The following is a 24,254-nucleotide window of genomic DNA, read 5'->3' on the forward strand; positions in this document are numbered from 1 at the left end:
TCAAATGGGATAAGCCTCACAAGGATGTAATGAAACATGAAGCAAACATGCAAGGTAAGATGGTGCAGTACACCAGTCCTGATCAGCAGGAGAGCCAGTCATGACTGGATGCGTGAGCACAGGATGCAAGCAAGGAGGAAGAAATATTGACAGGGCAAGGAGTTTGCAGGAGGCTGCAATTGTGGGGGAAGACCTGTGCAGGAGGCAGATGAAACCTGAAAGGAGAGGCTCAGGCCGCAAGGAGGGTAGGAAGGGGCAGAGAAGCTAGGTGCCTCCATTTCCTCTGCCAGCTACTCCTCCGAGAAAAAGGAGATGAAAGTGGGCAGCAGGGCCGGAGAGCTGGGGCAGCCCCAGGGCTCCGTCCCGGCAGCGCTGCCCTCTGCCCTCGGTGCGCAGGTCCAGCGACCCGGGAGGGGAGTGGGCATCGTCGGGCTGCTCCGTGAGGGAGCGCTTCAGCGGAGCAGCCTTTCTCCTTCTCCTCTTCTTGCCCGTTCTGCTGCTGCTGCCATCCCGGGCGAAGTCCGGGCGCTGGGGAAAGGCGGGAGAAGTGGCCGAGGCTGAGCTGCGGGCGGCGGAGGCGTGAAGATGCGCTGAGAGGGGGGTGGCTGGCGGCGGGGGCGCACCCGGGGATGGGGAGAGAGGCTCACCCCGATTAGGAAACAAGAGTGGGTACCCCAGAAGGATAGGGGTTGCGAGGTCGTATCCCGGGAAGGGGGCACACCCCGCAGCTCCCAAACGCCCGCAGAGGCGCGCCGGGAGCCGCCGGGCAGTCGCCTGCCCACCTGGGGGGGCCGAGAGCGGCAGGGGCACCCCCCCACTCCGCCTCGTCTTTCTCTCCTCCCCTCCGCCGCCTCCTTCCCTCCCTCCTTCCCTGTCCGCCTGCCTGGGATGGTGGAGGGAGTCGGGAGCACCCGGCAGGGCGGCCCTGGGCGCGGGGGGCGGCTCGCCCCGGCCACGGCCACGGCGCGGGGCGCGGTCCGCGGGGGGCTCCGCCGTCTCGGGGTCCCGCAGCCCCCGCCGCCGCCGCCGCCGCCGGTGATGGCCAAGGATGTCCTCGGAGGGGGAAGCCGAGGCGGCTGCTGAGAGCGGGCCGGGCAGCACCCCCGCGCCGGGGGCCGCCGCCGCCGAACGGGAGGAGGTGAGCGGCGGCGGGGGCGTCCGCCCCGAGCCGGGCCGGGCCGGGCCTGGGGTGACCGGAGGGGCAAAGCAGCCCCGCCGCGGGGCCGGAGCGCAGGGCGGTGGGCTGTGGGGAGCCGCGGCGGGAGGACRGTGCCCCGGCTGGAGGTGTTTGCGGCGCGGGGAGAAGCGAGGAGCGCAGCTCCAGCCCGGCCGGGTACCTGCACCGCGGTGCGGGGCTGCCCCTGCAGTGCCGGGACCCCGAGCCCCTCGCCTCGGCGGGGCGGCTGCAGCTCGGCGGCCGCCGCTTGAGCGCTTTTACCGACGGGCCCCGGCGCCCAGCCCTGCGCCGGCTGCCGGGCTCGGGCGGCGGCTGGGCCGGCGGCTCCGCTCCCGAACCACGCAGAGGGGGCGAAAGGGGGCCAGCCCAGTGGAAGTTTGGCTAAATGAGCCCCTTGGGGGTTTGCCTAGGAGAGCCTGCCCCTTCCCTGTGAAACGGTCAAGGAGACTGCAGCTCTGCGAGACATTGGTGGAGGTGGCCGAAGGGGCACACGGAGCGTGAGAAGGGGTTTGCAGTCTGGGGTTTTGGGGCTTTCAGGTGTTTGGGGGCAAAGGAGGAGGTCATGCCTCTCCTTTTCCCTTGGGGCCTAGGCACTCCTGTTGCTTAATCTGCAACAGAAAACRGTGGAGAAAATACAGTGTAATTCTTCAGATCATCTGTGAAGTGCTTTCTATGGCCTTGCATATCATAGAGAGGGAATAATGGATGTGTCTGAGTGTTGACACAGAATCCTGAGCCACAAGGTATTGGTCAGAGAGAACTGCAGGGCTGTGTGACAGTGGGTGACAATGTCTGTGCTATCCTGCACATTTGGGATAGCARGCTGTCCTAGAAATATCTGGGATTTTCCTGTACGCCAAATGTAGCCTTTGCTTCCAACAGTTTTGACAGGTCTGCCATTTACATCATGTAATCCATATGCAGTTCATGAAGTGAGTGAACTTTCTTCGTAATACGGAGTTTAAAATGAATGTACATGCTCCTAGGAATGCAGAGAGCAGCCTTAAAACAGGCACAGAAAATTGAAAACAGGAGTGAAAGCAGCCCTGGAACATTGCTGTGTGCATTTAGTCTGCTTAAAGCTTTTGTTAACTGGTCCCATGGCACATCAACAGTCACATAATCCTGTAGTCAAAATCAGTAGCCTCGACAAAGCCTGAGTGAAGCTGCAGGATACTTGGTCTAAAAACAAACAGCAGTTTTTAAACTACCTATAATTGAAAATTGACTTTGCAGCTCAGGTTGAAAAAACTATCAACCAAGATTGAAAATKAGGGTTTTCTCCTGTTCTATTGCTGTTTGAACACCTGCGACACAGTTCACCGCGAAGAGCTGTGGCTGCATCCAGGATACAGCTGCTGTTCCAGCCGTAGAGCACGCCAACGTAATTACAGCCCTGCAGATGATCAATAGATGGTTAATGCTGGAAGGGACTTTTTTGATTTATTTGGTCTAGGACCAGGAGAYACTGAAGGCTTTCCAAGGTATTAAGTCCACCATAAAAACATCTAAGCCATTTGTAGACATGAGGGCACTTGATCTCTCTGCTAAGCACTATCTGTATCTTGCTCCACTCATCCTGTTGTCAGTTTTTCTTCTGTTCCAACACAAACATTTGTACATTTGAGTCTATATCTCAAATGTCTGTGATATCTTAACTCTTCAGTCCTACCATGTTGGTCCTTCCTCATGACTTGCCCGCCACCATGTAAACAGTCTTTTTGCACCTGGGCCTGCAATTGCATGTAAATGCCTTGTGTTGGTATTAAATGGGCATTTCCTGGACTCCTCTGTCAAGCCTTGTCATTTATGGATTTCACTTAGATAAAATGCATGGAGCTAATGGTAACAATGACTGAAAATTGCCTTTATTGGGTATTAAATCAATGTGAGATACTGCCCTGAGCTAGTTACAGAGAATGTGTCTGAAGTCAAAGTTTTTATTTTTGAAAGGACAAGCGGAGGTGCAGCTGGGGAACAGTAAGGAGAGCARCAGTTCAGTTACCTTCCTTGGCCCTTGTCCTCTTCTGCCAAGGACCACGTAGGTTTATTGCTGACTTTGCTGAATGTCAGAGCAAGCCCTCAGATTACCTGACAGTGTTCTGGTTTGGACTTTTTCTACTGAAGCATTAATTGCTTGGGCTGAATGACCTGGAACAGATGTGCTTTTATTATTAGTGTAGGATTCTACCATTCCAACAACTCTTGTGAAGAGGAATCAAGATCTTTCAAGAGGGGTTGTCAAAGGATTCCTTTTTCCAAATGTTTCAGCAGTTATTGCTGAAGACTGATTCTTTGGAAAGACCTGCCTTTGCTTTCCTGTCTGAAATAGAAGAACCTGCTGCTCTGTACTGCCCTGGTTAAGCAGTGGGCTGGCTATTTTTCTTGTTATTGTGACAGCCTGTGCCCATACTGAAGAGTTGATAATGACTTTTCTTCATTTCTGCCAATTTATACCTCGGTTGGGTAATGGTCTTAAATATTTAAGTCTTTAAAACTTAGTTGGAAATCAAGAGGGTTTTTTTTCTGGAAAACAAAGCTGGTGAGTACAACCATCATTTTTTGCTTCCRAAGCCAAGTAATCACTGAAGAAAGCTGAAAGCAGCAGCCACTTGACATTTTGAAATACGTATTTGTCTTGTCTGTACTGGCAAAGTCAAACAGCAGTTGTCCATGCCTGGTTTTATCTTCTCTTCCWTATTTAAGAGCTTAAATTGGGTATGACATAATGCAATCAGTTAAGCTATTTAAATAAAAGGGAAAACCTTATGGGTCAATGTTCCTGAAACCCACGGTCATTGGCTTTCTGATGGAAATTTTACAGAAAAGAGGGGCCACTTAAAGCTGCTTCGTTTGTTGTTTACTTGTGTTGCCCCTGCAACACGCAACAGGAGCTTAATTTGTAAAATGCTGCTTGTGGTCACAACAATGCCAGAGGGTGTTACAAGTTCAGAAAACACATATAGTGCTTGTTTTCAGGCTACAGCTTTACAAGCTGTCAGATCAAAAGATAGTTGGGACCTTTCTTCTTCAGTGTGCCACTGGAGAGATACCCTCTGCTTGGGGAATTGACTCCATTTGCTTATCCAGCTTTGCTATCCTTTCCCCCAACATTTATTTTGTTTGTCAAGGCTTATTTCATAGCATTGAAAACACCAGGCATAAAACCCTAATAACAGAGCAGTTAGCTTTAAATTGTCCCCATCAATGGACTGAGTTGTACCCAGGTGGATGAGAGGTTAAGCAAAAGCTGCAGAGAGACCATTGGGTATCGATCTCCAGAGAGGGGCTGTTTCCTTGTAAATCTACCCCTTCAAAAGCTGCACAGGGAAGGGCAGACCCTGCCCAGTGAAGRGCAGGAAATGTGAGAGATGATTTCCAGGGAAGCTCTGCTTTTGCTTCTCCTTGGCTCTTACAAACCTCATTCAAAAACCTGCTCAGCTAATCCCCGGAAGGATAGGGACTGGTTAGCCTGGTGGAAGGCTGTCACCATCCCAAGTGAGTATGATTAACCAGTTATTTCTTATAGGCAAAGTGCATTATATTCCCCCTCTTGAATGAAGGTCAAACAGGACAAGCCCATTTCCTCCCTTTCTGCCCTTGGTTTATTCAGCAGACATGAACCAAGGAGTACTCCTCATTCCTTGTTCYAAATTATTTCCCTCAGAGAGACAAAGGGAAAAGTCCAGCAGGAGTGGCAAGCTTTTTTTCATGATCCTGCAGTTTCAGGCAGTATTTGCATTGCAGATTCTGTCATAAGAAAATTCATGCTGAGGCATTACATCTTTTTTTCTGCTTTTGTTCTTTTTGTTGTCCCACTTTATCTTCTGATCACATGTCTGTTCTTGGTGCCCTGGAGTTGGCTGTCTTCTCTGCACTTCACATGAGAAACTGTCAAGATTTATAAAAAAAAAATATAGGAAATACCAAATGAATGTATCAGAGCTGCGAAGGGCRGCCTGGGCTCCAGCTTTTGGGCTGCTACAGGAAGAGTCTGCTGCCCTCTCCAACAGAGGGTGCTCCTTGCCACCGTGGCTGAGCATGAAGTGAATTGTTCCTTCAGGCTGACTTCTCCAATCCCTCCAGGAAGGGAATTCTCTCAGTGAAGCACGGGACTGTAGCAACTGCTGAGCTCATGGAGTTCTGCTACTGAAGGGTTACAATTTAGTCAAATGGCTTTCCCTCATGGGGGAGGGACAGACTCAGTGACTCGATGTAGGTCCCCTTCAGACTTGGTTTCTAATGTTCTTTCAGCTGGACAGACAGTCAGCTGCTACTGGTGGAAAAGCAGTGTGTCTGCTGTTTTGGAAGCCTCAAATACTCTCCTTGTTCTCCCTTTCTCACTTCAGAGACTGCAAAGGATGATCTCCCTCAAGAAGGGAAGTGTGGATACCAAGGATGCTTTTCAATCAGTGCAAGCCATTGCAAGAGTGAGGCAGGAGGTATCTTCTCCTTGGGAATAGAGCACTTTACTTCCTCTCGTCCATTTCTACACCATGGAAGAAAATAGCTCAGATCATTGGCAATGACCAAGGACTTTACGGAAACAGAGGTTAAAAGGAGTAAAATATCCCCAAGCAGTCCATAGTGAGTAGGGCTTGTTTCTCCCTGTGTCCTAACACATCGTCATGAATTGACASCAAAAGCAGTGGCTGCTGAGCTGTCACCAGCACCGTAAGGCCCTTCAGTTATGACACTGTTGTGACACTGCAGATAAGGCTGTGTCTGGGTTTTCACTTAGAGCAGGAGTTCTACTTTTTGGAGAAATTATGGTTAAGTAGTTAATTAGTTTTTAAGTTCTAATCATGGAAAATGTAGTTCACTTTCAGACTCCAATCATTCATTGTGCTCCTCTGAGCTTAAAACCTGTAAAGTTAAAAATAGCACATAGTGAAACTTTTTGAGGTCGCAGTTGTTGTAAGAGCTCTGTTAAGTCCCCAAAACTCTTAACAGGGAAGCTCCATTTGAGCAGCACTGCACCATGGTTGGGAGCCAGCCCTGTGTCACAGCGAGGATGCTGCTGCAGTGGAGCTGGACAGTCTCTGCCAGCAGCGCCACACAGGACAGGGCAGGGGCYGAGCTGCCTCTGAGAGCCACCCATGCCAGCTCCTCCCTGGGCACTCACTGCTCTGCCCACAGCACATCCCCCCTGCAGCAAAAGCAAGGAAGAAAAGTGCCCGAAACAGGCAGGACAGATGACGAGTGGGAAGGATGGAGGAGCCTGGCTGCGCGTGGCACCAGTAGCTCGGCAGCATCGGGAGGCTGGCAGCCTTCCCAGTGTGGAGTCAAGGTTGTGAAGTGGTGTCTGATGTAGCTGGCAGCCTCTCTCAAGGTGCCACACGTGCCCCTGGGAGACGATGAGGGGGCTCACACCCCTTGAAATGYGTGAACTTTTGACCTCCGTGGTTTTACATCATGTGAATAATGTACAGAGAATCCCAACTCACACACAGCACCGTTCCTGTACATCTGAGGTGTTGCACGTCCCAGTTCAGCACTCGGGCAGCAGAAGCCTTGTTCAGGAAAGTCTGGTGGTACTGGGCCTCAGGGAAGGCAGGCTGGAAACAGAACCAGCTGGTGAGAGCAGCGCCTGGCAAGGTAGGAGCTGACAGCAAAGGGCAAGGAGCAGATCACAAAGGGTCCCAGTCCTGGCAAGGAAGCCAAGGATGGGTAATTGAGGTGACTGGCAAATATGGAGTCTGAATAACCTGACCTTGGCAACGAAGAGCATGGGATCAGTCAGAGACTTCTGCAGGTCATGGCTTTGGAGACGAGTGATTTGTGGTGATGGATTTATGGCTGGAGGCCTTCTTCATATCCATGTGATTGATTGCCCTTAAGAAYTGGCCTGAGAACTGTGGAGTGCAGCCACAGGAACAAACCATCTCCAAACCCTGCATGGGCAGAGGGAGCACAGGAGCACCATGGAGGCTGGGCCGGTAGCATTTGCCAGCATGAGAGTCCCTCTAAACACCAAAAAAAGAGAGAGAAGTCCCTCATGTCTTCCTGGAGGTGAGAGTGCCAGGCAGAAGTGCCAGTACCTGGTGGAAGGGGAGTACAGTGAGGGTGTCTGCTGCAAGGGTGGGAATGACAGTCTGTCCTCAGGCCTGAGGTGTTCCATGGTCCTCTGCAGGGGATCGCYTGTCAGCAGCCAGGGCAGGAGCTAAATCCTCGGCTTCCCAGCAGCTGGTGCTCAGAGTGGCTGGGTGCAACAGCTCACATGCAGATGACACCCCTTCCTGGAGCGTGSTGCTGCAATGCTCATGTGAAATCACTTTATAAGTGCTATTTTTGCAGTGTCTTCAGGAGGTGTAAGAAGGTGTTCTGASAGCATGACATGGGTCAAAGTCAAGGCACGAAATAAAAGCCAAGTGTCCTGGCTCAGGGTTCCTTTTAACCATTAGATTTTTAAATGAATTTTCAGTGAAGTTTCCACCTGCTGWGCTGTCACATTACTGCAGAATGTGTCACAGAAAAACAAGAGGGAAAGAGAAGTGATATTTATAATGAAAACTTGTTACTGCCAGGAAAGCATTAGGTGCTGGGATACTTCCTCATCTTAACCAGGGCATCATTATAAAAACCTGACAGCGCTGAGGTCACAACTGTGTTCAGCAGGGTGCAGAGATGGGGAAACAAACTCCCCGAATCTGACAGCTGTAGCCTGAGCAGTGGCTGGATGCTATTGCAAAGGATGCTCAGCTCAGCGGCACAAAGGACCTGGCATGGCCACAGCCTGGGCTGGCACTGCCTCTGCTGAGGGCTCTGGCTGGGAGGTCACACATGGCAAGGCAGTTCAAATCACAGAGCCATGCTGTTCTGGTTTTGCTGGATAAAAGGATGGCATTGCAACTGAGGATAAAAATAAAATACCACCATTCTGGGCAAACCTTCATTTACAGATCCCTTTCAAAGACTTCCCCAGACTTCACTGGAGCTTGGATCAGTCCTGGATCAGGTGTCTCCTGAGGACTTAAAAGTTGTTTCTGTATCCTTAATTTAAATCTCAARATGTTCCTTTAGAGTAAGCAAAGATTAAAAGGGATTCATAATAATGAGCTACCTTTCTTGTTTACAAAGTGTCTAAACAGAGCCATTCAATGACTAGAGAACTGGTGTGGAACTAAAACTCCTCCAGCTTCCTCCTCACAATGGTGTCTTTCCTGGCTCTGCCTTTTCCCCSAAGGAAACTGGTCCGTAGTTGTTGTCCAGATTGGCTTCAGATCAGTCCCTCACTTCCCCATGCTGAGGCTGAGGAAAGGTCAGGCAGGACACATAAGACGTGTGGCAGTGGTGAGAACACCAAGGCACAGGATGTGCTCCTCAAGGATGAGGAGAGCACCAGCGACCCTGGGAACTGGGAGCAGGAAGGAACAAGTTCCCATACTCCGCTGGGCTGTGGCACTGGCATCCGTGCTATGGGCTGATGGTGTGCACAGTGCAGGAGAACACCTGCTGGAGCACAGCCAGCCTGCTCTCCCTGCTGGCTCCTCTCTCACCCCTGCRGAGCTGCATCTTCTGTGTGAAGGTGGGAGCAAAGCGAGCATTACAGGRTTCCTGAACCCAGCTGAGACTGTCAAGCACAGAGACTGGCACATAGATGCTCTCCCTTGCCTGCTGTCCCCAGCCCTCAAGGACTGAAGCAAAAGGAGCTGGTCCCAGTATCCCTCTGGTTTTCCYTTGGCTGGTGTCAATTTTCCCTTTATCTCAGCAAAGCCCCTGGTAACACCAGTGCACAGTCAGCAGGATGCACCTGGCTGCTCCCCGGGGACTGTGGTCCTTTGTGTTGCCAGCAGCTTGCCAAGGGTGCAGGGGGCTGGGTCTGCCTTTCACGGGCTGGAGCAGCTGCTGAGGATCGCTCCACTCTGCAGCCACRGGACGAGATGGATGGAAGCTGTCATCAACCCTTCAGGATCCTCCTGCAGTGTGGGAGCAGGGGCAAGGGCACCTCCCTGGACCCCTCTGTGCAGCAGGGATGGATTTGGTGGGGGGCAGGCAGCTGCCTAGGCATGAGGCAAGCTGGGAAATACCAAGTGGTGCAGCTGTCTATGTCTCGTGTCATTTGCTTGGCTTTACAAATCCAACAGTGGCTGGGAACTGCATCCCAGGAGCTTTCCTGTGGTTTTGTGATGCTTTTATCAGTTAACTGATAAGTGTTGAGGTGAGCCACTTAGTTATACCTGCAAAAATTACCCCGTGTCTACTAGAAACCACCAATATTCAAAGCAGGGGGGTAAGTAATAASATCTAAGTATTATGGGTGCTTAAAGTGGAGAAAAAAGAACTGCTCATGGAGTTTCTTTCTCTGAGGCAGCTTGAATCCCAGCTTTCCTTTCCTGATAAACTCATACCAGCATTGGCATTACYGGAAAAAAAATCCTCTGCTTTTTATAAGTACAGAGTCGAAAGCCAGTGGCAGCAACATCAGCAATTTGGGGGGGAAAGCAGTAATTTTGTTAGTGCAGCATTTTGGTGATCTTGTAAAAAGCTGCCACAAAAATAGCCCTAATTTCTATTTTGTAAAGGATGACCATTTTGTTGCTAGGATTCCTTGGCACTGAAGATGCAACTGCACAGTTTTCCTTGGAACAGCACGTGGAAGCATCACTTATGGATGTGTTTAGGGCCAAATTCTTCATGACATTCACATATGGACCCTTGTCTTGTAGCAAGTGGCGTTCCCATCCTGCTGCAATGAGCAGCGTATATGCTGRCTGGGTGCCAAATGTCTTTTATTTCTGGGATTTCCTTTATTTCTGCTTGAAGAACTCAGAAGTATCTTGCAGGATCTAATGCTGAATCTGACATTTTAGAGTACTGTAGGCTCCTTCTGTCCTGACCTCTGCTCTCCTCTTCCTCAGATTCTGGCTTGAATTCGTGGGGATGATTGGTGTGAAATAACAGACTGCCTTTGTATGGTRTTCCAGGGGTGTCCTAGCATCTGAAATTCAGGTGGATCAGCAAGATTTGTGTCTTTTCATAGTTCTGACTTGTCCTGCAATATGCTCTGCTGGGGAGAGGATTTAATGCTACCATTTTGTGCACCTGCCTACCCTGAGGTGTTCTCCCTGACAGCTCCGTTGAGGGAAGGAGGAGATGATGTCTCCGCAGGGATTTAAACAATGAGAAACCAGGCTATCCCTGCTCGCCACAGGAGGGCAGTTGCCAAAGGGAACGCCTGWGCCGGTGACGCTGCAAACACGTGGAGTGCATGATGCAGGTTCTTATTTTCAAACCTAGTGACAGCATTTCTGCCATGCATTGACATCACGGTCCCTGCCTGCAGGAAGTTTTTCTCACAGGAGTTTTGTGGCAGACGAGCAAATAGATRTGCAGGAACCAATCTGCTCTGTGTTCAAGGATCGGAGGGAGATTATCTTTGATGCAAAATGGCTTTTTTTGGTTGCATTCTATTCCTTATATTTCCCTTTCCTTGCTACTGGCTCAGCATSGGCTGGGGGTAATGGGTTTCTTGCCGTTGTAGATGGATGGCAGGAGGCATTTTGTTCCAGGCTCCCAGGAAGGGATTGATGAGATTGTAGTATCTCCCGGATTCCTTACCAAGCCTTATTACTGATACCCCATGCAGTGCCCAGACTGGGCCAGGGTGGAGAAGCACTTCTGCCCTCCACTGCACCAATGTGTGGGGCTTAGCACAGCCCATCAGACCCCTTCCTCACTAATGAGCATCTGACCTAGGAGCTCATTTAGCCCTGGAAAGTAGTGAGTGGTTGCACTTCTGCTGCAATTGTCATCCCTGGTCACTCCACACTTGTTAGGCTGGTCTTTCACCAAGATCACCTAAGGAGCTGGAAGATGACAGCTGCACCCACATCTGTTGTGGCTGCTTGGGCACGGTGGGTAGAAATCTTCTTGCATCATCACTGTCCACTGCAGGGGTGGTGAAGCCTTTCTCAGCACCAGAGGCTGGTCCTGATGTCAGCTGTGATTAACAGCACAGCCTAGGCTTTGTCTAGCAAGGACTCAGTGGTCCTCTCTGTGTTATGTCCTGCCATCAGGAGGTGGAACATTTCCCCTTGTCCTGTCTTGACCAAAACTGAGGAGTCTGTCAGAGAAAAAATTCTGCTTTCGTCCAGACTCTGGTCACCACCTCCAAAAAGCATGACTTGTGGTTATTGATTGCTCTTTCCCTTTCAAGTATCTCATTGGGATATGTTAATCACAAGCATAAATCCATAGAGGCAAACTCAGTTATTAAGTGTTAATTTATCCACCATATTTTTCTTCTTTCTTATCTAATTTTATTTCTTTTTTTTTTTTTTGTTTTTTTTTTTTTTTTTTAACCCCCCCCCCCCAAAAATCAAAAAACCTCCACCCCAAAACCATAATCTGCCTGGTAATTTAAAAATAAGACATCCTATAGCACTCCATAGGTTGTCTGCCAAGTCTGACTTACTTGACTGTTTTATTCTTTCATAATATCCAAGAATGAAAAGAAAATTTTTTTTTTTGCAATCTTCTGTCAGTGTTTCCCCCATTCCTTTTCCCCACGGACAGGAAAATTATTCTTGCTAAATCAAAGAGGGGAAAAAATACAAGATGAACTCCTTGCTTAGATGAGCAATCCCAAGATGTGGGGTCGTTTTGTTGTTAAGGACAGTAAAGTCACCCTGTAGCTCCGAAAACAGGTTTTGGCAGAGAGCAGGAGCACGCTGTGATGCCACATATCCTGCTGAGACAGCTGTAGCAGCAGCCCTGCAGCATGCTGTCACCTCTGTGGGATCAATGGTCTGATTTAGCACAGCCTTATCCTATCCCCCAGGCTGTGGGGAGAGGAGAGGGGCATAGATCTGTTTTTTGGAGAAGCTCCCACAGTGAGAAAGCAGCCATTCAGGAGTATCTGCTTTTCAGGTCGTGGATGGACCGGGATAACTGCTGGCTCTCATAAGATGCTTTGGTACTGTCAGGCTCAGTGCTTCCTTCCTTAATCTTCAGCCAGGTCCTTTCTCAGGGCCTGATTCCCTCCTGCCCTCCCCAGGCTGGCTGGTCTCGATCCTCACCTGCCAGCACCCTCCCWCTGCCTCACTGGCATTTGGAGAGTGTCCTGACTGTACTTTTCCCTCTTTCCCTTCTTCCCACCTTCCATGTTACCCCCTCATTTCTCTAATTCCATTCCAGCCACGTCTTTGCTACCCTCTGTTTTCTCTCATTCTTTCATTTTAGACATGATAGTGTTTTCCTTCAGCAAATTTGCAGCTTTTGAGGTCAGCCATCAAGAACAAACGCGTGTGGGATTTAAAAGGACAGGAAATGCTTTTGGCATGATTTTCCCAAAGGAGAATTTCAATGCTTTTGAAATTGGGGAACACAGTTACCTGTCTCTGAACCAGGCACAGACAGTCAGGCTTGGGCCCTGAATAATCCACAAAACAAACAGAATAAATTCATGCTGTGGCAGCATATTTTCTGCTTATACAGCTCATACTGGAGTTTTCAAGGAGACTGAAGAATAAAGTCTGATGTAAGAAGAAAAAGTCATTTTGTCAATAGAAAGCTATGGAGAAATAGCAAGTATAAGGCAAAATTATAGATCAAGTGTTTAAAGAAAGTGACTCCAAAATAATTTGGTGTATTTCCTTGGGACATCACGGGCTGTTTCTCCCCCATCTGTTGGTGTCAGTCTGGCAACTTTCAGTTCAAATTTATTGTTCCAATCAAAATCAGAAGGGGGACAAAACAGCTTTTTTCCGTGTTACAGTAACCATTTGCATGCCATGAGCAGTACTGAGGCAGCTAGAAGGAGAGATGCTTCAAACTCACTCTGCTACACAGCTGTTTCTGGAGTTAAATACAGATGCTGATGAAGGTCACACAGTAACAGCAAGCTACGTGAKAATGTGCTCTACTGAAGCTTTGGGAGGGTTTCTCTTAGTATTGTGTGCAGAACTGCTCAGGGAATTATTCCTGGCAATAAACAGTGGGAAGTGTGAGGAGCACCTCAGTGTCCACATGWTGCTTACAGCTTTGTTTTTGTGACTGACACTTAGCTTTGTGAAAACAGTTATCTTGTGTAGGTTAATGGGGTATTTAGCCATTGGACTGGCAGAGTTTTGCAAGAATAATTACCAGATTTGACACTGTTCACTGGAATTAAGCATAAAATCACTGCTGGTAACGTTTACGGTTGGCACAAACATTAGCAGGCAGGTCTGTAATGATGACATGAGTACAATTCTCCTTAGGGATCTCCTTAATTTGATAATTTACTCAGCCCAAAGCCAAATCTGAAGTAACACATTTCAGGGTGGAGAGTGCAGCCAAACTTTCAGCTGTCCTCAGAAAGAGTGACTCAAAAAATACCTGGGAGCCAAGTGAGTGAGAGGTTGAACATGAACTGCTGGGATGTTGCTGGGCAGAAATCTATTAATGCAACCTTTGAAGACAGTGAGAAGGGGAATGAGTGGGAGTGGAAGGTGATTTTACCTTTGGTTTTGGTATGATGCCAATGAAGTAAGTGCTGAAGTTCTGTATTTACTTGCAGGGTACAGGCTTGAGAAGGATCTTAAGGTGCTGMAGAGAGAGCAGAGCACCAGAAAGAGCTAGAGCAGTGAAGGACTTGAAGACCTTGGCTCCATTAAATTGTGAAAAAGAAGGCTGAGMGATGTCGTAATTAGAATGGAGAAGTATCTTCAGAGTGAGAAGGCAGTCATATGAAAGGAGTCTTTTWTCACTTGGAGAATGGGCATCCTCACTGCCATGAATGGGGGCTGAAGTGAGACATAATTACAAAGGCAATAGAAGGTCATCACCAGAAAAAAAATCAAAGGGAATTGCAGGTTCTTCATTTCTTTCAGGCTATCAGTTCAAATAGAGTGTCTCTAYGGAAGATGAGCTTTTACCAGCCACTCGTTTCTGGCCTGTACATAGGATGGCAGAGTGAAATTGCATTGCCTGTGAGATACAGGAGCTATGAGGAGAAGGTGTAGTGTCTCCCAGTCTTGAGGTGTAAGTGTAAATTGGGTTGTAGTATAAGCTGAACCTTCCTGACCCASAATAACCAAGTTGGTAGGAGAAATTTCTGTGACTACATGTGAGAGCCAAAGAACTGTCTGGCTGTTCTTTCTCTAGTAAGAATCCCTGGCACTAGTAGATGGCTAACTGGTGAGTCCTGCTATCAGGCATGCTTTTATCCAGAGGCCAGCAAAAGTAGCCCGCCAATGCTGGTAAAAAAGGCACCAGACTTTCAGGTTAGGCATCAAAAACCTGGGCTGGGGGAATCAGTCTGGGCTTCTCTGACTGTGGCCCTTCCTCCTGCTGCTAAACGGGGAGCTCCTTCCAAAGAGCAGGGATAGCCAGACCACGTTAACTTGTGGCTCACCTTGGGGAATGAATTTGTTCCATATGCCCATCAAGGGCAAGGGGACCTAGAGTCACAGGGACAACTTGCTTATCCAGAAATGTGTTGTTCTCATTCTTCAGCATCAGTGTTATATTTTGAATATGCCTTTCAAGGAAAAATCAGAGTTTGGGGGAAAATAACTTTTTTTTTCATTCTTGGCCACCTCCAGTGCAGTCACTTGCAGCCTCACTTAGGATGGTTACCAGCTACAACTTACCTACCAGTGCCTTAAATCTTGTCACTTGTGAGGAGTAAGGGGATGGGCCGGAAAGCCAAAATCCTGTCCACCAGGCCTTTGCTCCTGCCACCAGAGCACGCTCTGCTCCAGRTGTTAAGCAGGGGATGTGGCAGGCTGTGCACGCCCCCTCAACTGCCTCTTCACCCCTTTACACTAGGCAAAATTRACAGCCCAAATCTGCACACTCCTGCAACACAGAGCACGTTTTAATGGTTTTAATTATGATTGCTGCAGCCAGAACCTGAGCTGGCTGCTGCTGAGCCAGGAGGAGCTGTGTGGGTGTGCCTGTGCAAAGGAGGCTCCACCTCAGCCCTTGCAAAAGTGCTTTTGATGTTGGGCATCTGCCATCAGAGGGTGTCTTTGAAGGCAATTGCCCTTCCAGCCTGGATGTTTTATCATTTGCAAGCTAAGTTTCTTAAAGGAGAAAAAGTCAAAATGTTGCCAGCCTGGAAACTCCTGTCTGCTACAGGTGTCAGTTGAAATTCCAGTTCTCCATTGGCATTTAGGGCTTTCCAGACTATTTTGCAGCAACTGTGGCCACAAATTAAATAGCATCTATCATTTTAGAGTCTCAGAATGCTCCTCACCACCAGACAGCAAACAGACYATCTGGAGCTGACCGAGTGGTATGCAGGTCCTTTGCTCTGTCTGAGCTTTCTGGAAATGATGGGCCAAAAAAACCAAAGCAAATGCAGAGCAGTGCTGTGAGACTGGGGCCAGGGGCAGCTTAGGGTAGGCTATCCCTAAACCTTGTCACTCTCCACAAGCTTCACAGACATCCACAGCCCTCCCTACACATGCCACCTCTGTCTCATGGCATTTTCTTCATGAGAGATCTACTAAAGAATTCGGAAAATATTTTTTGGTTGCTGTTTTTAAGTGTGGAAGAGTAAAATGAATTTTGGCATGTTATTATGGATAGTTTCGGTAAGAGCAGGAGTTTCCAATCCAGTCAGGTGCAATGAGAAAGGAGTCCTCTGAAAGCAGTTCAGCAGCATGCCAGAGTGTAGCAAGATGTTATTTACAGCGTGTGTATTTAACACAACTTGAAATTCATAAACARTGATACTGACAGCTCAGCTGTGCTGCTTCACGGCATTCCATCCAAAAYAGGAGATTTTTACAATTTGTGCTGTCATCAGAGCAGGTTGGGACCTTTTGGGTGAAGCATTTGATTTGACAAATCCATCCCTCTTCACAATACGTGGTTGTAGAATCACAGAACAGTTTGTGTCGGAAGGGACCTTCAAAGATCGTCTTGTTCCAGCCCCCTGCCATGAGCAGAGACATGTTGCACTAGACCAGCTTGCTCAAAGCTCGTCCACCCTGGCCTTGAACACTTCCAGTGAAGGGGCATCCACAGCTTCTCTGGGCAACCTGTGGCTCRTTTAATCTCTCAGGGTGTTTCTCAGGTCAACGATGGAAGCAAAGCCCAAAGCAAACCCCTCCCCAGGCAGGAGAGGGAGGACATCTCTCTTGGTTCAGGTTAGAGACCCAAGCCCATTAGTCTTAGCTCACGACAAAGTGCCTGGCGACTGAGCCTCCAGCTATTCCAGTCTCTGTTTGGCTCTGGCTTTCTGTCAGGCTGTCTTTGCTTTCTTCAATTATGTTTCTCTATTAAGATTTTCCAGGGGTTATACTTTTATTCCACATCAAAACAACACAGATGCCACAGCATTCCTCAAAGGATGCAGCTCCTGTTCACTGGCTAGTCCAAGTTTATCATGGAAATTATTAGTTTCCATAGGCATTTATTGTACTTATCCAGAAATACAAGCTTGCCCTGTTTCAATCTGAAACACTGCACGGAAAGGAGAAAATTCCACATGGTACCACAAACATAATTCTTGTAAGAAGGTGGTATGTTAATTAATAAAGTCTGGGAGCCACTGATTTAACATATTAATGAATTTGTTATGCAGAGAGAGATTAAAAGATATATTTCCTTATTAGATTTTTGAATGTCTGATACCTTTATTGTAGCTATGTTCTATTTCATGTCTTTCTTACAAACATTTTAATAGTATTTTTAATAGAATAATTGTCTTTGATAATTATTTCAGCAAAGGAAAGGAGACATGGGGGTTATGGGCCAGATGAACATGGTCAGAACTTGGAATAGGCAGGACAGGTGTGGGAGTAGTTCCTGGAAGAGAGATCCTTTTATAACTGAGGACCTGCAGAGAGTGGGATCTGCTTAGGAACAACAGCAGGAATGAAACTGTGGGTAGGAAAACCCAGGTGAAAAAACTTGGTTTTTTTACCAAAAGGTTTTGAACATGAAGGCCCTGCTGAACTGTGAATCAGGTAGTGCAGTGGGCTCTATGGCTGCATATCTTCACTAATGCAAAKAGGACAGAAGCTGCATTATTTGAATTTTATTTTATTTGCATTTTATTCTGCACTGAGAATAGTRGAGAAAATTTGGATTGGGCTGATCCAGACCTTTCAGTGCAGTGGGTTGAAGACGGTTTTTGAAGTGCCTCCAGAGGATGCATACAGAGATGTCATCTTGGACAWGCAAACCTCTGAGCTACTGCCAACCAAGTGGGTGCTGCTTGAGGACTGGTGAAACCAGAGCTATCTCATCCCCCAAAGGGGAGATGGCATTTCACAGAGATAATCACATTAGGAGGCATTTGCCCATTCAGATATGGCCTCTGATAGCCCTAACCCGCAGGGCTGGTTGAACCACTCCTTGGACAGAAGCCAGCCTGTGGGTTGTAGGTTAGACCACAGAGGAGCTGATAGTCAAGGCAAGTGAGATAAAGGGAAGGTGGGATTGCAGCGACTCTGGCAAACTGTGCCCTAAACTGGCATGGGACAGCTTTTTGGCCTGGCTGTGCCCAGGGTCAGGCTGACAGCACTTCCAACAAGTCATAGGAAAAAATAGGGCTCCTGCAGCTGCATGGATGATTTAAGCACTCACCTTATATTAAAACTGCTGGGCATTTTTGGTAGGTCCGCCGGCACTCTTCACTGTGTGAACCATAAGTAATTTTAAATGAGAGGTGCCTGGAAGCCTGAATGTGAACACAAATTCATGTGTTCAAATATTGTCCTGATTTTTTCTGCACAGTCTTAGGGCCTGGAGTAGAGATATGATAATGTTTAGAGTTTTCTTCACCTCAGGTAACATTCAGGAGGAAAAAAAAAATAGAGTTTTGCAATTCTTCATTACAGTTTGTATTTTTGCATTACTGTAGAAGTTAAGAACTCTAGTTCCATGTCAAGAAGAGACAAAGAATAGAAGTCAGTAATTTCTATTGGGTTTCCCATGAGTCAGGAGAGCCTGGGGCTCTGACCTGGGGTCCAGTGTACAACTGGGACAAAAGCYTATATTGGGATAACCACACTGAGACTGAGCAGTGGGCATTTGACAAGGGTTCCAAGAGATCAAACTCTCCAAGGCTGCACATAGACTCGGGGATTCACTCCCAAAGCTTCTCTAGTTATTTTTTAGCTGATTTAGGGACTGCCTGAAGCCACCTTGTGGCTTTCCTCTAAGTTTCCTGCAAAAGGCTAAGAGGAACAGCCTTATTCTTTCCAATACTGAGTTTTTTTCACTGCCCTACCTTCAGAAGTTATGTACCCTGTACTTTATAACCCACTTAGCTTCTCTACATCTGTTTTAGCTGCTGTAAATACAGCAACCAGAATACAGCCCAGAATAATTATACTTTATTCTGACACATGCGCACATACAAAACTTTTGGGATAARAATATAAATTCTTTACAGATTCCTTCTGCATGCATCAGGAAGAATCAAAGGACAGGTTCTGCCTTAAGTCCCTGCAAGTGTAAACTGGTGTAGCTCTCTAAAATCAATAAAATTAATCTGCACTGACACAGTGTCAGATTAAAAACTATGAAATAAAAACCAAACCCCATGAAATCTAGTTTTGTAGTGTTCATAGCAAGTTGTAAAACCCTCTATGTTTACTTAGAAGTGGTTCTCTCAGGAAAAAAAGAAAAGAACAAAACCAAAGCAGTATTAAATTTGACCCTACAACCCTGCAAAGTTAGATGCCAATGCTTCCATCTCATTGAGAAGACAGCAAACCCTTCTTTCCAGTGGCACCATCCTATTATTTCCTGAGGTATAAGATGCTGCTCCTTAAATTCCTTGCTGGTTCRAGATCACTTACTGAATCCTAACTGCTGTAAGTCCAAGATAAGCTTTATTGGGGGAGAAATTAATCTGTGGAGAAAGAAGGAGAAGACATTTCCTGAACCTAGCATCTGTTGGCATCTACGGAGCAGTTTGATGCATTAGAGGTGGCCCCTTGGGAGAAGGAGTAAAGTGTGCTTCTATTTTTGCATGAAATCAGGCTCGGCAGAGGGCATGATGATGCATGAGTACCAGTGTGTATGTGCTTTCTCACTGTCATTTCCTCACTTAGAGGGGAGGCAAGTAAGGATGGCAGTAACAAAAGGGATGCAAACAGCCCTCCTCATTAGCTACTAAGGCACTGGGGGTCTTTCTTCATGCACTTTCTGCAGACAGGCAGCTGCCAGCCACTGGTGTAACTCATGCTCCTGCTGCTGCTCCTTGCAGGGACACAACTCTGTTTCCGCTAGCTGCTTGGCTCCGTTTGGCATTTTTCTTTATAGCTGAACATCGCATGACAGTGCAGCTGATTCACTGTGCCAGGGCTGGGGTAAGGACTGCAATCGTGCCCTCTCAGGGGATGAAGTGKGAGTACAGGAGTGTGAGCCCAGCTCTGCTCCCAACCCGACTTCTGGGACTTGAAAGAGAGGGGTGTGCTGTTTTAAATATTCAGGCGTACACCCTTAGCTTCAACACTGAAGCTTTCAAGTGTTTTAGGTCAGAGCTAGTCTACCCAGCCTGAAGCAATGCTGCATCGTGCTGTAATCTTGACAATTTTTTCAACTAAATGTGCTTGAATCTAGTCATTTTCCTGATGGCTCATCTCCAAGAAAATGGTGTCGATCATTTGGTAGGTTTCAGGGTTGGATGTGAGTCAGCTCTGAGTCAGGCAGCAGCTTTATCTGCGTGAAGTGCTGGTCCTCCTGTGCTGGCACAACCTGTGGGGCCGCAGCTCTGTGACAGACACTGCTGCCGAGCGTGGGGCAATCAAATCATGGGGCACTCACCAAGCAAAGGGGCAATTCCACAGCCCCACRCTTCTGGCCGTTCACCTACTGTGAAGCGTTCTCGACTTCTGGAGATGGCAGGGTGCATAAATKATGCTGGCTGCAGGCAGGGAGAAGGAGATGGGGACCTATCTTGCCCCCTGCAGAGGTGCCCATCTGACCAGGGTGTGGGCAGAAGAAGTCACTGCTGCACAAACAGCTTCCCTCCCCAGAGCCAGAAGGAAGCAAGGAAAGAGCTTTGTCCAGAGCCTTCTGTCCCTGGCAGGGTGTTTCTGTTTATATTGACATTTATATTAAGTCGGGTGGTGTCCCAGTCTTCAGGCAGTCGAGAGAAAAGCCAGACACAGCCTTGAAGGCAGCAGGCAGCGTGTGTGTTGTGCAAAGCAGCGTGACTGAYGGGTTCCTCGCTCTCTCTTTGTCTTTCTCTCCCCTTGCACGGCGGTGTGATTGCAGCAACGCCCCGTGAAACAGTCCCTGAGTGCTTGCATGTGCCGGGAGTCCCACTGGAAATGCCTCCTCCTCTCCATCCTCATGTATGGCTGCCTGGGTGCAGTGGCCTGGTGTCAGCTGGCCAGAGTCACCAAGCTCAGCTTCGATAGCTCCTTCAAGGGCAAGTCCATGATCTACCACGACAGCCCCTGCTCGGATGGCTATGTCTATATCCCACTGGCCTTCCTGTCCATGCTGTACGTGGTGTACCTGGTGGAGTGCTGGCACTGCCACGTCAAGAGGGAGCTGCAGTACAAGGCAGACGTGGACAGTGTCTACGAGTGCATCAACCGYATGCAGCAAGCCACTCCGTGCATCTGGTGGAAGGCCATCAGCTACCACTTCGTACGGCGAACCCGGCAGGTGACCCGCTACCGCAACGGCGACGCCTACACCACCACGCAGGTCTACCACGAGAGGGTCAACACRCACGTGGCTGAAGCTGAGTTTGACTACTCTCACTGTGGATACAAGGACATCTCCAAGGAGCTCCTGGGCTTGGAGAGCTACACGGCCACCAAGCTGAGGTTCACCAAGTGCTTCAGCTTTGCCAACATCGAGTCCGAGAACTCTTACCTGACTCAGAGAGCTCACTTCTTCACAGAGATCGAGGGGCTAGATGACTACATGGAGGTGAGGGAAGGCATGCAGCTCAAAAATGTGGACTTCAAAGAGCTCATGATGGCCTATGGAGACCCGGATCACCTGCCGTGGTATGTGTCCCATTATGCTTTCTGGGTGGCAGCCATCCTGATGATCTCGTGGCCGCTCAGGGTACTCATAGAGTATCGGACCGCGTATGTCCATTACCACGTGGAGAAGCTGCTGGGCCTGGAGTACACGGCGCCCACGACGGCGGAGGAGCCCTTGTACCGGTACCGCATGCCCCGGGACAGCACGCAGGACAGCACCGAGCTGGAGTGGCACATCTGCACCAACCGGCAGCTGATCCCCAGCTACTCGGAGGCCATGCTCATGGACCTGGCCAGCTCCCCGGCCTACAACAGCTACACGGTGTGTCGCTACGGCGAAACGGCCCACGGCTGCGAGCGCTGCAACCGCGCCTCCAGCACCTCCTCCATCTTCTCACGCCACGCTTTCCACAGCTGCRGCGGCAACTCCCGCCTCTCCCTCAACACCAGCCGCTTCTCGCTCTGCCGCGTCCACGGCTCGCACAGGACAGGCCTCTGGAGGAGCCGCAGCAGCAGCATTGCGGAGCGGGGCTGCCAGGATGAGCAGTGCTGCTCCTACTCMAGCCAGCTGGCGATCAACGAGAACCCCCCAACCTACCACGATGCCCGATTCTTCCCTGTCCTGATCGTGCACAGGCCGGAGGGGCACGACAGGCAGCATTTCTACGTCAGGCGTTCCTCCTGTCTAGAAACCTCTCTGTGACAGGTCTCCGTGGCTCCTCGGCTCCTCTGCTCTGGGACAGGGATTGCAGAGGTGCCACCAGCRGGGAGGGAGCCTGCAAGCATCAGTCTCTACAGCAGGTCTGCAGGACGAGTTTCAGCTCTTCCCCCTGCCACTGCAAGAGGACATAGAGACTCTGACCAACGCCTAACTTCATTTCCAAGGTTTTCTTCCCCTCYACCTGGTCTCCCTAGTCTTTCATTCCCCATTCCTTTCACTCTTTCACTCCTCACCCTTTCTCTGTTCCTTCATTCCCTGCCTCTCCTCCCATCCCACCCTCATTCTTTTTTTACATTTCAGTCACAACATTTGACTGTTGTGGCTGCTGGAGGATTTTAAATGCTTGTGCTCTGCCAGTACATTTGCCCTCCTGGATGCTTTGCAAGGTAAGAAGCTCAGATAGAGCAAGGCACAAGGCACACGGCCAGCCAGAGTCGAGTCAGAAAGAGAATTCAGATCTGCAGGCGCTGAGTCACCTCCTGCAAACCCCAAACGAGGTCCTTTATTTTTATTTTCTTTTCCTCGATCTTTTTTTCCTCTTCTTCTGTCATTCCTTCTCTCCTTTGTTCATGTTCTCCTCACTTTTATCTTCCCTTTTTTTCAGTTCTCTCACTTCTGCTTTCCAGTTTTTCTGGGGTTTTGCCAGTGAGGATGTCTTTCAGGGTGTAATTACCTTCCATTGGGCAAAAGTAAGGCATTCATGGCACAAATGTCACTGTCTGCTCACACAAATGAGGCTCCTGAGAAGTGCTGAGGACTTTCTTTCAGGAGCAGTGACATAGACCGATACAGCGAAATGCCCTTTGCTCACCTTGCCCTGCCTGGTCTGCAGCAGAGAYGCTGCTGCGTTTCCAGCTCTAGTTAACTTTGTCCAGCTCCACCCTTTATAGCAATCGTTGAGAGCCATAATGTAGATTAGTGCCCTGTTAATGCCACTATTTTTAGGACTGTAGGCCTGGTTTGTGGTTGTTTCATTCCTGCAACTTGAGCACAGCAGCACAGGCTTGACAAGGGGAGAGAGGCTGGAGAGAGAAAGGTAAATATGGTATTAAGCCTCCCACAGAGAGTCTGGAGCTGTTAGGAAGCTGTTCCACCCACAGTGTCTATTACATCAGTTGTAGGACTGCTCTACATTATCTTTCAGCTTTCTGTGTGCCCTGGGGAGGGCTTTTGGTTTTAGCCCACTCCACCTTCCCAGGCGAGATGTGGAGCCACCCCAGCCCCAGGCAGGGAGGACAGCTGGGAGCCAGCCCCACTGCCCACCCCTGCTGGGGCTCCAGGCTCTGCCTGCAAATCTTCCCCTGGAGCAGGCGTAGCACCTTCCGGAGTTAGTCCCAGCCTCTCCAAATCCAGAGGGTGCCTGGTGCTGACAGAGCACATCACTGCACTCTGGGCTGTGGGCTCTGTCCCCCGGCCTGGCCCCCTCCAAGAGCCAGTGGCTGGTCCAAGAGGCTTGTGGCCACACTGAGGACCCACCAGGGACCTCACATCTGCCAAACCTCTGTCCCACGAGGGATGGTTGTAAGCTGAGCAAGCTCCATGCCATTTTGGCATGTGGCTGGTAGAGATGACTGTCCACTCTGACTCACAGCTGAATGCAATACGATCGCAATACATAGGGTCACGTTCAAAATCAAAGTGTTGTCTCACTTACCTTACAAGTAGGTAAGAAACTGAGCCCCCAGAGGGGCTGGCAACAAGTGCTTCCTCCCAAGTCCATTTTGTGTGTRTCAACACGTAATAGGAAATTTGTAAAGTCATATTGGTATGTGTAGATGATATGTAACTCTGCATACTTATATGGTGWTTTCTTATGGCATTGACTGTTGCACCATGTTAAATACATTTTGTTTTTGTTTGATGACTCTGTTTTGATGTGCTGTGTTTATTTCAACTCCAGAAGTGGAAACATTGGCAATACCTGGCTAACCTGCTGCAAAGGATGGCACCATCAGAAAGGTTTTTAAAATTCTTATGAGTTGATCTTTTAAAATGCAAATACTTCATGTGTGATTTATGTGACATTTTCATTCTGACAACTTGGCATTTATCACAAAAGATAGATAACACATATGATGTGTTAGTTTATCACCTCCAAAAAAAATAACCACCCCAGACATGTGGAGGAATAATGTYTGGGCTTGGGGTAATGATTATGATTGGGCTGGGGCCAAACTGGATAACCTTGAAACTTAGAGAAAAATCCAAATTTAGATCCACCATACAGTGACCCAATCCTAGTCTCCCATCTACACTGTGCTACCTGCCACACCCAAAGCTGGGAGAGTTTGGGAACTAGGAAAGGATCAGGCCTGAACTCAAAGCTCAGACTCATACCTGATACATTTGTATTCTGAAGACAAAGTAGATGCAAGTCTTTAATATGGTTACCTGTTGTCTTTATTCACTCAGAAAGTTAAAACCAATACATAAGAAAGATGTAAGAGYTGGAGGAGGC

At 48.7% G+C, this 24,254-nt stretch overlaps 1 protein-coding gene across 1 annotated transcript; it reads left to right on the forward strand.

Annotated features, from left to right (window-relative positions):
• Nucleotides 1–924: 924 nt before the first annotated feature.
• On the forward strand, nucleotides 925–23,657 carry LOC130573336 (transmembrane protein 151B-like). Its single transcript, XM_057365698.1, has 2 exons — nucleotides 925–1,138; nucleotides 20,348–23,657. Exons 1-2 carry the CDS (start codon nucleotides 1,049–1,051, stop codon nucleotides 21,776–21,778), a joined length of 1,521 nt encoding a protein of 506 aa, XP_057221681.1. The 5' UTR covers nucleotides 925–1,048; the 3' UTR covers nucleotides 21,779–23,657.
• Nucleotides 23,658–24,254: the final 597 nt, after the last annotated feature.

This window comes from Malurus melanocephalus, unplaced genomic scaffold, assembly GCF_030028575.1.
Source record: "Malurus melanocephalus ecotype Western Australia unplaced genomic scaffold, MMel_1.1 scaffold_2, whole genome shotgun sequence".
Lineage (NCBI taxonomy): Eukaryota > Metazoa > Chordata > Aves > Passeriformes > Maluridae > Malurus > Malurus melanocephalus.